Consider the following 12,894-nt stretch of genomic DNA (forward strand, 5'->3'; position numbering starts at 1 on the left):
CCGTTTATACATCCTAGCTTGAGGCACTTAACACTTGGTTCAATTAAACCTAACAATTTCAGCTGAAAATCTCTCCTGGTTTTGGAGCTTCCCAGCACATAGGCACAGGCAGACACCGGGCTGTCCCTCCGAGTGCTGACCCCTCAGAAACACGTGTACCAAAGCCCCTTCCAGTACACGGGTTCCAGCAGCAGGTCAGCTCAGGACTCCTCTTTTTCCTTCTCTTCACAGCTCGTCGTGTTCCTCTTTGGCCTCCTGGTCTTTCAGCTTGAATTCTTCAGCAGTAACTTTGCCATTTCCATCCCGGTCTTGATTGGTGAACATATTTTTAACAATCATTTCAAAATCAAACCCGGGAGCCAGTTTTCCTTTGCCAGAATCAACCTGAGCTTGAATGTACTCTGAAAACTGTGGAGGGACAGGAGGAGAAAGCAGCTCACAATGAAATGGGCATTGAGACCCAAGAGTACTCACAGAAGTAGCATTTGTCTGTTGTAGACTGCTCAGCACTTCGCTGCTTATTAAGTGTGTGTACAAGTTTGCTGTTACTATCCTACAGAGCTTACAACTGCATGGGACTAATTAGGACAGACACGTGAGGTTAAATCACTCTTTGTGGAGCTCCACAGGGATTCCCTCACTTATTCCAGTGTGTCCTGGACCCATGACAAGACAAAGGTGATCTGACAGCGTCCCCTGGGGAAGGAGCAGCCACGGGCACGGCCAGGCTCCACAAGTGATCAGTGTCTGGATGCACTGCTCCAGGCTCAGCTTTGGCTCAGGAATTCACCACAAACTTCCAAAGAACAGACACTGAGAAGGCTGATACAGCCAAGGGTCACTGATCACTAAATGCCTCTTGCACTTGTGCCCTGAGCATCTGTTGTGGACCAAGGAGACCACAGCAGTAAATAATCTTAAGTAGTGTGAAGTGTGACCACTCCTCTATTTCTTTTTCTTTTTGGTTCTCTCTCTAAAGCTAAACAGCCATGTTTTAACTGACAACCTGTCTTCCTGTTAATTTGACACCCAACACCACGTCAGAAGAAGAGGAGGGGAGACCCCATCCATCAACACCTGCATTGATGGTGGCAGGAGAAAACACCCTGATGAAAGCAGCAGCAGCAAACCACTGCAAGCCATTCCACTGTTCCAGCTTACCTCCTCCAGAAGAACCTCTCCATCATGATTCTGGTCTATTTCTTCAAAAAGGTTGGGAGAGACCTCCCCGTTCCACACGAACATGTACCCTTCAGGCAGGCCAGACACCAGCTCCAGCAGCTCGATGTCGAACACTAGCACAGCACTTCCAGGGACTTCCCCCTCTGTCACAACAAAGGGCAGGGAAGGGTGTTTATCCTCTCCTGCACCCAAGGGTATGTTCCCTTTCAATCCATTATTCACTTTCTCTTCCTGCTCCAGCAGGTGCTTCTTTCCTCTGACCCCCCAACCCACCAAATCTTCCTGTTCACTTCAGCAGAGGTGATTGAAATATAAAGGAAGCTTTCATAACCAAAGTGCATCCAATTTTATTTATCAAGGTCAAACTGCAGGAATTAATCCATTCCCCTTTATCTCACCACTGCACTGTGTGTCAAGGGGCTACTGACAGACTCAGCAGCATTGCAACAGCTTGAGATGTTGCCTCAATTAAACCAGGGAAGGAGTTTAATTTATCCTTGAAAAAGAAAATCTAGGTCACCTCTGAGTTCTGTCCAGCAGCAAACAGGCCATCTGCTCAGGTATCTGGGTGAATCCCAAAACACTAACAACAAGGAACATTTCAGACCAGGTACATCCAAAGCAGTTTGAATGTTGGCAAATACCTGTGAGCCTTTTTATGTTATGAGGAAATTTTCAATGTATTATATATAACTGCAATTTTATCCTATAAAATGTTGCCTATCTGTATAATACTCCTAATTTTTCATGGAAGACAGGTAGTATTGAAAATGCTGCTTTACTTCTCATCACAAATTAATTCTCCATTAAGCTTGGCACGTGATACTTGACAGTCTTTATAAACACAAATTGTTCTGGAGCTATTCAAAGAACACAGCAACTTAGGCAGCTGTTTCCATACATGTCAGAGTTTGCTGATCCTGGTGATCCCCTGATAGTCTCCTTCCCCTTGAGTCTTTTGCAAGACCAGTAACAGCCACATACTGGGATAGGAAAGTTCCTGTCACTTCTGTATTTTTTTTTATTATTGCTGTCCCTGTCATTAAAAACTGGCAAGCCTCAATGCTCTGACAGAGCAAACTGCCTTAAATGTATCAGTGTTGGGTTCCAACAGCACCGACACGCTGCTCTGCACCTCACATGCAGTAAGTTGTTTCTGAATTTTGAGTTTTCTTTGAATATTTTAAGAGGTGAGTGCTGAACAGCCCCCTGCAGGTCTGTGTCCCTGAATAACATGGGGCGAGGCCCCAGCTCCCCACCACAGAGAACAGTGTTTGCATCCCTCTGCAACACCAGAGTGCCTGGAGCTTTCCCCTCTGACACAGCAGCATTGCTGGGGGGTGTTCCCTTCTCTACTGGAATGGTCTTTTTATGGGTAAAAAGCCACAGCATGGCTTACAGCACAGCACAGACAGCACCTTCATCTCACTGGGGAATGGGTGCTGGCTATGTGACAAAAACCCTAAAATATCCCATCGAAGCACCTAAGAGACAGTCACCTAGTGCACAGCAGGTAACAACACGTGCATGGCTGTGTCTCAGTTACCCAGGAGATGCTCAGTGGGTGTGCAGTAGCTTTTGCTCACTCACCAACTCCTTCTTCTCCATAACCGAGGTGAGGTGGAATCACGACCGTCCGTCGCTCCCCGACACACATGTCCTGAAGGCCCATGTCCATCCCCACCACCACCTGCCCAGAGCCCAGGACTATGTTGTAGGTCTTGCCAAGGCTGTGTCTAGAGAGGAAAGAAATAAAAATAAATAAATAAATAGAAACTCAACGAACAATGAGTGTATTTCAATTTCTGTTGTTCAAGTTTACCACAGAAATAGCAGCTTCTAGTGACTACCCTGTCACTGCCAAAAATTAACTCCATGCCCAATGCTCTGTTCTACCAAGCAGCTCCCTGGAGCTCATCTCAAGGTGACTCACAGCCAACACCAAACAGGAGCGTCCCTGCTGCTGACAAGCCACCTGGCACTAAAACTACAGGCTACTCCAATGAAATCCACATAAAATCATTCATCCTGTCAAACCCCAAAGTATTTTATCTCAGAATAAGGGCTTTTGCCTTTCACGTATTTTTTCCCTAATGAAGTTGGACTCTGTAGCAGATGTAAGGATGCAGACGTACATTTGTCCCACAGCCACCACCCTGTAAGGATGTGGGTGCATTCCTGTGGCTCAGGCACCCCTCTAATGGACTCACTGCAGTGTGGCACTCACTTAACATGACAGCTTGGAAGTATTCTGCTACTGCTGCTCTTCAGCCACATTATATTCTGGATTATACCTTGCTGCTGGCAGCCCGCTTATAAAATTAGGAATTATCACAAATTAAAACCCCCTGAAGTTAAAGCACATTTTGTGATTTTAAAAGCAAAGGGTGCAGTGTTAGGGGCTGTCACTCAGTATGTGCCACAGCAGCAGGAGCCTTTCTTCTGTAGCTCTCCTTTCTTTGGTTACTTGGCTTGGCTGTACCACTGCAGGACGTGTTTGTACAGCAGTGTTATCTGCAAAGAAAACAACTCAGTGGCCAGGAGGTCAGCCTTAAAATTAGGAGCACACAATTCATGGTCTTTGATTCTCTGTCAACTGTTTTGGGTAAGACAGTCTGGACACCCCTCGGTTCCTGCTGCAGGAAGGGAATTGAGTGTCCCTGCCATGGAGAGGTGTTTTGGATCCAAACACAGCACTTCCCCACAGCAGCACACCCTGAGCTTCAACCTCCACCTGCTCTGCAGCTCTGCAGGCTGCTGTGGACACTGAAAACCATGAGCTGCTTCCTGTGTTAATTATGACCCAGGCAAAAACAGCTTTTCCCAGTTTCCCTTCTGAAAATAAAATATTATTTAGATGACTTCTGCTATCCAAAAATGAAAGCAGAAAATAAGCTAGCAGAAGCATCCTTGTAGCAACAGCAGCATGGGCTCACTTTAGTTCTCCATGAGATAGACTGGAGCAATCTCTTGCTTCCCTCATCAACCTACTGTCAACAGGAAGGAGGAAGAGGAACATTGTCATCACAGTCATGATGAAGCCCTTCCCAATGCTGACACTTACCACAACACCACACTACAGGAAAACTACACCTGTGTGGGTGACCAGTTACTACAAACCACACTCGAGACAGCTTTAACGAGACTACACCAAGCAGCCCTGCCAGACCTCTCTGGGGAGCACTCCATCAGCACAGAGCACAAATCCTACCCAAAAAATGGAACCAACTTGGACAGCTCATTCATGCTGAGCCCTGTGTCACTCTGGTATGGCCAGCCCAGACACCTGAAGCACCCATTTAAACCAGGCTGCCACGCAGACAACCCGTTTCACCACTCCAGCTGTAGTGTTTATGTTCTCCAACACTCTCCTACATCCTCTTTGTTCCCAGTTCTCTCATTACTCCAGGACAGACTGTCTTTCTTTACCTCCTCCTCTACACCTCAGGCAGGCAGATGTAAAAAGAAAAATATATCCTACAGAAACACTCCATTTTTTACTTAAAAATTCTTTCTTCCCTGCCAGCCCGCTTTGCAGGGGGCAAGAAGAAAGAACTCCCCCTGATTCCCCAGCTGCCAGGGCTGGTTCCTTCAGGAGGTGACAGACTCACGTGGAGTCCAGCAGCGTGCCGTCCAGCAGCGAGGCGTTGTAGTGGTACTTGAGGTAATCTCCCTTCTTGCTCAGCACGGTGCAGTTGGAAGGTTTGTGGTTCACAGTGATGCCCACCGAATCCGAGGGGTTGTGGAAGTCAACCACGTGGATGTCAAAGACCAGCACTGCAGAGCCTGGAATCTTTCCTAAATGGGAAGCAAATGAGCAAGTAGAGGAAGAAATGGTACCCGGAGCATTGGGATGGCTTATGATGGGCAGGTGCTGCAGCCTGGAGGAGGATCTGGTGTCACTGTGTTGTCCCATGGAGTCATTTTGCTCTTCTCAGTCAGAATTGAAGGATTACATCTCTTCTCTATGTGACAGATGCAAACTGCATCCAACGTGGGAAAAACTAGTGCTAAACATTCAGTTCAACAGTGAAGGAAAAAATTTCCATTCTTATTGAACTGAAAATTATGGAGAAATGAAGCAATAATTCCTGTAGGTATTTCCTGTGACTACCCTAAATAACTGATTAGTGTTTCATGTGCCAACTCATCACTGATCAACAAAATTCTTGCAGGACTTGCTTCAGGGAATGCCATTATGTCTAAAAGGTTACACTGCCCTAAAACGTCCTCATAGCAAGGAACTTCTCCCCCTGCTTCCCAGGATAATGTGCCAGTGCACTCCCAGGACTGACAGACACATCCCTCCAGAGGTGGTTTAGGAGCCCACAAAACCCACAGCTGGGGAAGGAACTGGGCAGAAAATTTAACAGGATGAATTCCACACTGATCATCAAAATTCTTGCAGGACTTCTCATGCTTCAGGGAATGCCATTATGTCTAAAAGGTTACACTGCCCTAAAACGTCCTCATAGCAAGGAACTTCTCCCCCTGCTTCCCAGGATAATGTGCCAGTGCACTCCCAGGACTGACAGACACGTCCATCCAGAGGTGGCTTAGGAGCCCACAAAACCCACAGCTGGGGAAGGAACGGGGCAGAAAATTTAACAGGATGAATTCCATCAGCATACAGAGCTTGTTAAGAGAAGAAAGGAAGATCTCACACTGCAGAGCTCCTGGCACCAAAGTACCAGTCAGCCCAAAACACTAATTATCCAAATACTTTCAGGTCACTAATTACAGGTGAGATTGTTCTGCATTCTTATTGTCCTACTTATTCAGCTAATTAAAGTAATTTTGCAAATTCTAGGTGTAATCCTGTCAGTTGTGAGGCCACAAAATAATGAACTCATTCATAAACTTATCAAAGGACAAAAAAATACAGAACTACACAGAGACACACTAAACCATCACTCATTCTGGAAGACTGAATGAAAAGTCAAGCTCACCTCTCCCTTCTTCTCCATACCCGAGATGGGGGGGGATTATTATCCGCCTCTTTTCACCAGTGCACACACCCAGCAAACCTTCATCCATCCCAGCAATCACGTAGCCCTTCCCAACATAGGTGTCGTACGTGCGATTTCGGGAGTAGCTGTGGAAAAAAATCTGCATTTCAGCAGGGCTGGAGGGGCTCCAGAAAGCACAGAACCTTCCAACAGGTCTGAGAGATAATTCTTAAACCACTTAAGGTCAAGGTCAAGCACATGGTCACTAACTAGCTCGAGGCACAATGCAATCACCACGCTCAACGGGCTTAGCCCACCAAGTGTGTCCATGGAGGGAGGCTCTACAGAGGTCTGGCCAGGGTGGATCAATGGGATGAGGACCAAGGGATAAGGTTCAACAAGTGCTGGATCCTGCACTTGGGTCACAACAGCCCCAGGCAATGCTCCAGGCCTGGGGCAGAGTGGCTGGAAACTGCCTGGCAGAAAAAGACCTGGGGGTGTTCATCAACAGCCACCTGAAGATGAGCCAGCAGTGTGCCCAGGTGGCCACAAAGGCCAACAGCATCCTGGCTTGTACCAGCAAAAGTGTGGCCAACAGGAGTAAGGAAGTGATTGTCCCCCTGTACTCAGCACTGGTGAGGCTGCAGCTTGTGTTCTGGGTTCAGTTTTGGGCCCCTCAACAAGGACACTGTGATGCCAGAGCGTGTACAAAGAAGGCCAACAAAGCTGATGAGGGATCTAGAGCATTGAGATGCCAGAGCGTGTACAAAGAAGGGCAACAAAGCTGATGAGGGATCTAGAGCATAAGTCTTGTGAGGAGCAGCTGAGGGACCTGGAGTTCTTTAGCCTGGGGAAAAGGAGGCTCAGGGGAGACCTCACTCTCAACAACTCTCAACTATGTCAATCACTTTCATGTAGGTTGAAGGATCTGCTTTGACACCTGACAATAGGATAAAACAAGCCTGTGACAACAAACTATGCTTACTACAAGGCTGTGTCTGTCTTCTGCCAGGCGTGCTACATGAAAGCACAGCCCAAGGAAGGGAAGGCAGAAAGGTTTCAATTCAACTTTACCAGGTAACTGTGGGAAAGAGCAAGACCAGTACAGACCCTGATGGAATTCAGAGGTTTATTCAACTGCTCTAAGTCCAGACAGCCCTGGCTGAGCTGCCCAAGGGCAGTTCTGCAGCTGAACATTGCAGAGGAAAAAAAAATAGGAAGAAAATATTATTAGAACTCTCCACCTCAGCCATTCACAGTGCTTTTGGCACGCTCCCTGTACTAGTGAGGAATTTTTTCCTTGACAACTCCAATGCTTTCAATACCTACTGTTAGCCCCTCTATTTATTCACAGATACTTGTTAGTTATTGGCCTTTCTTGTAAATTCTGCAGGAGGCCAGGGTATGATGCCCTAACAATCCCTCTAACAACTGTCAGCACTTTACAGTGATGTAGAGGCTGCTGTCTGCAAAGCATTTATTGCTATTTCTGGCCAACAACCCCAATATAAATAATAAAGCCATTTTCAAAAATTACTTAATTGCTACAGACAATATTTATTTACATCTCAAAAAAGAGAGATTCTGGGCAGGTGCACTGTGGATAGGCTTTAAATTCTTAACTTAAAAGTTCTCCTAAGCTGTAAGTTAAAGTCTGCAGTGATGACTGTCGATGCAGGTCTCCTGCTATCCTCCCACCAAGCTGGGCAGCTGAATGAGGAGGTCAGGGATGATCCTGAACCTTACCACACCTCAATTCAAATACAAAACACACAATTCTGTGGCTCCTTCTCATGGGAGGTAGCACAAAGCAATTCTACACAGCTTACGTTTGCAAACTGATCCTGATCTTCAGCTTGCAGCACCCCTAGTAGTACTAAACATTTTTCCCTGAGTTAATTTCATGAAACATTTTACAGTGGCTCATTTTCAACTCTTTTTAGCTACTTGTGCCAGCTGTTCTGACAGCTGGAGTGGGAAGGTAAAGTACTGCTCATTAAAGAGCAAATAAAAGTGACAGGAGGGTATGAGTATTATTCATCATGTCATTCTGTGCATGAGGCTGATGTGCCCAAAGAGCTTTGAATCTGACACAACAGCAACCCCTCTTCCTTTACCACAGAGACCTCATTGCTGATTCCAGGCTTGAAAGTCATTAACCTTCAAAACACAAGCCAGTGTTCAAGCACAGATGGAAAGACTGTCTTGAGATGAACCTCAAACCGTCCATTAGCACACAAACTCACCGTTCTCAGGATGTCACCTGTGGACTGTGTTTATTTTCTCTCTTCAGTAGCATTACCTATTTGGTAGATAAACTCTACAGGGCAAAAAGAGTCTCCTGGCACGAGTCCAAAGCCTCACCCGGAGGATCACCACCCCTAGATGGCGTCTGTGATACTGTCATGACACAAAACAGCTCTCTGTCTTCCTCCTCACACAGAGAGGTTTTCCACCAGTTTTCAAGACTCCCAACTTCACTCAAAAATTTCCAACCAGAAGGAAAAGCAAAGAACTCTATTTGGACGTATTATGGACATGAAAGGGGAGTCAAACTGGAGGTGGGATGTGTCAGGCTGAGTGGTTTGGTTACCTGGAGTCAAACAAGGTGCCATCCAGAAGTGTGCCGTTGTAGTGGTAGCGGAGGAAGTCTCCCGCCTGGCTCCTCCGCTCACATGACTCAGGCACCTCCTGGTTCTCAATAGCAACACCATCCTTGGGGTTATGGAGATCTAGCAAGACCACGTCAAAGACCAGGGAAGCTTGGCCAGGGATCTCCTTACCTACAAAAGTGTTAGAGCAAAAACCAGGTCAGAAATAGCAGGTGCTCTAGGAGTTAAAACATATCTGATGAGGAGAAGCAACCTACTGCTGAGTATCAACCACCTCACCTCCCAGGATAAATCCGTGTGATCTGCTTCTAGGCAGTCATTTTTTGGTTCATGTGTGGGTCTGTCACTCAATGCTCACAGTGTTCCCACTGTGATGGCACTGCCTCACTGGAAACCACAGCCTCTTCAGCAGCACCCACCTTGGTCAACAGACAGCACTCCATTGGAGCTGCACGGGTTAGCCTAGCAGCACTTCCAACACCCTTCATGGAAGTGCATCAAATAACATTAGAATATAAACTGGGTAGATCAGCTCTTCTCATCCTGCCAATATTGAAACAGGAGATCACGTGATGGAAGCTGAAGAAGGGTAAATTGGGTATCTCAGTGAAAAAGTACCTCTTCATCAACACACAAATTATAGTGTTGGTTGCTCCGACTGGGAGCCATTGAGCTCAAGATCTTGGCAAAATTTTAAAACTGTAACTCCACCAAGTTCTGCTGTCCATGGAGGCTCTCACAGTTAATGGTGACAAAATCATGGAAGGGTATGAAATCCTTAAATAGTAGGGCAGAGAAAGAACTGAAGAATTAAGAGTCCTAAATTATACCTAACTGCCCCCACACTTAACACAGAGGGGACCTCTATGTATGACCTGCAGGCTGCAAACAGTCTCATGGCACAATTAATCCATCTTGTACTTACTAGTGCATTGGTTGCAAATTTTTTTTTTTAAAAAAAAGAAGAATTAAAAATACATGTTACTTTTCTCAAAAGTTTTCTGCTCTCTGTGGCAGCTGTAAGAATAATGCAGTCACTTCACTTCCAAGTTTTTGGAGCCACTAGATATTAAGCAGAGATTAGAATGAAATAAAATTTGAGTATATAAAGTTTACAATTGTATCAACAACGTGGCTGTTAAGCAATGTACTGATTGAATTTTTTTTAAAATCTTGCAATTTTAAAAAAATCTTTTCTAATCAGTCCAATCCTGCACATAATGCACTTTGAACCTCTCTCTCCATCTCTTTGCTCTGTCTGAATTGGGTCAGAAGGCTGCACATACATTTAAAATACACAAAGTTTGTTTTAAACTACAGATGACTCAGATACAAAAAAAAAAGAATGCCTGTTACCATCTCCTTCCTCTCCATAGGCCAGGAAAGGTGGAATCGTGATGAGGCGCTTCTCCCCCACACACATCCCCAGCAGGCCTTGGTCCATGCCAGGAATCAGCCACCCAATGCCCACATAGGTGTCGTACGTGCGCATCCGATTGTGGCTAAAAATGGGGAAAAAAGGAAAAAAAAACAAATACAACCCCACAACCAAGTGTCAGCCAGCCACAGGAACGAACAATAAGAATCTTTAAAAGCCGCACGCTGTGCACAGTGTAACTCACAACTTACTGCTCCAGAAATGTTGTTCCTTGATTCACCCAGGGTGGCTGGGTGGTGCTTCCCAGAGTGCTCACACAGGATCACAGCGTGGTGGGGTTGGAAGGGACCTCTGGAGGTCACCTCGTCCACCCCCCCTGCTCCAGCAGCTCACCCCCAGCAGGGTGCCCAGGGTCACATCCAGGAGGGTTTGGAATCTCTGCAGAGCAGGAGACTCCACAGCCTCTCTGGGCAGCCTGCTCCAGGCTCTGGCACCCTCACACCAAAGTTTTTCCTGATGTTGAGATGGGACCTCCTGGGTTCCAGTTTGTGCCCCTTGCCCCTTGTCCTGTCACTGGGCACCACTGGCAAGAGTCTGACCCCATCCTCCTGACACTCACCCTTTAGATATTGATCAGCATTGATCAGATCCCCTCTCAGTCTTCTCTTCTCCAGGCTAACCAGCCCCAGAACTCTCAGCCTTTCCTTGTCCCAGAGATGCTCCAGTCCCCACAGCATCTTCGTAGCCCCCACTGGACTCTCTGCAGTAGCTCCTTGTCTGTTTTGAACTGGGAAGCCCAGAACTGGATACAGTACTCCAGGTGTGGCCTCACCAGGGTAGAGTAGAGAGAAGAACCTCCCTTGACCTGCTGGTCACATATCTCTTAATGCTCCCCAGGAGACTATTTGCCTTCCTGACCACAAATGCACACTGCTGGCTCATGGTTAACCTGGTGCCCACCAGGGCTCCCAGGTCCTTCTCTATGGAGCCACTTTCCAGCAGGTCAGTCCCTAACTGGTGTATGGGGTTATTCCTCCCTCCCTGCCCCAGTTACCCATCTCAGGAACCTAACAGAGGTTTTGATAAGTGGCTCACAAACATACAACAGATGCTAAAGCATCATTTACACAGAACTTTAATGAAGTGCACATGCTATAAACTTAAAATCTCAGTATGGAAGTGTCAGTAGCACAATTTCATCAGAAACTCTGCTTAGTTTCTAAAGCTTGTCTCTAGGATGAACAGCCATGCTGCAGTGGCTACAGAAACTATTACCTGACAGCAATGAGTAGTAACAGAGAGACAGGGAATGAAGTTTAATAAAGAAAAGATCTGGGCAGGTAATGCTCACACAGAAATAATGTAGGGTTCTACTGGTTTGAGTCAGTACTGCTGTCCCACAACCCCTGAATGAAGAATGGCACACGACATTAGCTTTCATTTCTTGTCTGCCTGGGCAATCAGCATTAATTGTTACAGCAGCCAAGGGAGAGGAATTGATGGTTTAAAGTGACACCACATATTTATTAACAGACACAGAAACAAACAACCCAGCTGCATACCTCGAATCAAACAGGGTCCCATCTAAGAAGGTCCCATTGTAATGGTACCGTACGAAGTCGGACACCTGGACGGTGCGAGGACACTTCTCAGGTTTGAAGTAAGTCTGAACCTGCACTTCATCCTCAGAGTTCCACAGATCAATCAGAAGCACGTCGAAATGGAGCACAGCATTGGGGGGTATCACACCAGCTGCAAAAGCAAAACACAACCAGTTTTATTTCCCTTCTCCTACAGGGCAAAAGGGAACCGATCTACACCTTCTCTAAATAAAATCCACCATGCACAACTTGCTCCTTTTGTGCTTATATCCCACTCTCCCCACGTCACTGGTGCAGCTACACAAGGAGGGGAAGAATCTGGCAACATGAAACGTTATCAAATATTGTCCACCAGGCAAACTGCTCTTGATTCAGCATTTGTTGCCTCAGGGTCTGCAGGGCAAAGCTGCTTTTGGCACTGACACGAGCAGCACTGCAATGCCAAACCACAATAAGTGACAGCGAAGTAGGTATAAAAAGTTCACTACAGTAGGAAGGTTCATTTGCTGAAGGTCCTCTACAGTCAGAAGCTCTTCCTTCAGAGCCTGGAACCATGAGGCACAGGCTTAACAAACACCCCCGAGCAGGGCAGAATCTCCCAGAAACTCACAACGTGCCATTTCTACCCTTCTACTCTTCTGTGTCTCCACTTTCTACCTGCTCTGCTGCAGGAGCTGCCCAGCCAGCTCTGCCCTGGGCTGCTGCTGTACTCACAGACGCCCTCGCTCCCGTAGGCGAGCTTGGGGGGGATCCTCACGAACCGCCGCTCGTTCACGCACATGCCCACCAGGGCTTTGTCCATCCCAGCAATGAGCTGACCTTTTCCCACAAACACGTTGAATGTGGATCCCCTGTCATAGCTGAAGAGGGAAAAGTGAGGAAAACAAACATTAGTGGTTCACTTACCCACCATTCCATGAGTTTTTTGAGAGTTTAACCACCCCTTGTCCTCCCCCTTGCCCTGACAGCGTAACTTTATCACCAGGCAGCTGCTAAGAGAAGGCACAAATCTAAATCTTCCTGATAATTCATCCCAGCTCTCCTGCTTTTCCTCCATCTGAAACACATTTTAGCAGCATGTGATGTATGCTGCAGGCACCCGAAGCCCGTAACTACAACCAGCTAATTTACACACTAGTTCTATAAGCAGCACTGGAAAATTAGGGTGGGAA

The 12,894-nt window shown here is 46.6% G+C and overlaps 1 protein-coding gene across 1 annotated transcript; it reads right to left on the reverse strand.

Annotated features, from left to right (window-relative positions):
- Positions 1 to 225: 225 nt before the first annotated feature.
- On the reverse strand, positions 226 to 12,599 carry FKBP9 (FK506 binding protein 9, 63 kDa). The gene is made up of 9 exons (XM_008947115.1): positions 12,437 to 12,599; positions 11,684 to 11,873; positions 10,100 to 10,245; positions 8,725 to 8,914; positions 6,132 to 6,277; positions 4,794 to 4,980; positions 2,773 to 2,918; positions 1,162 to 1,325; positions 226 to 408 (listed from the first exon to the last, which is right to left on the reverse strand). The coding sequence occupies exons 1-9, from the start codon at positions 12,522 to 12,524 to the stop codon at positions 226 to 228; spliced, it is 1,440 nt and encodes a 479-aa protein (XP_008945363.1). The 5' UTR covers positions 12,525 to 12,599.
- Positions 12,600 to 12,894: the final 295 nt, after the last annotated feature.

Source organism: Merops nubicus, unplaced genomic scaffold (genome assembly GCF_000691845.1).
Source record: "Merops nubicus isolate BGI_N331 unplaced genomic scaffold, ASM69184v1 scaffold4799, whole genome shotgun sequence".
NCBI lineage: Eukaryota > Metazoa > Chordata > Aves > Coraciiformes > Meropidae > Merops > Merops nubicus.

Bases quoted from the DNA above. Each gene is read 5' to 3' on its own strand.
- FKBP9 (XM_008947115.1), bottom strand. From the start codon at position 12,524: ATGGACAAAGCCCTGGTGGGCATGTGCGTGAACGAGCGGCGGTTCGTG. The intron at 11,874-12,436 runs GTGAGTACAGCA...TTGCTTTTGCAG, and splicing joins CTACGGGAGCGAGGGCGTCT to CTGGTGTGATACCCCCCAAT. The intron at 6,278-8,724 runs GTAACCAAACCA...TTTTTTCCACAG, and splicing joins GGCACCTTGTTTGACTCCAG to CTACTCCCGAAATCGCACGT.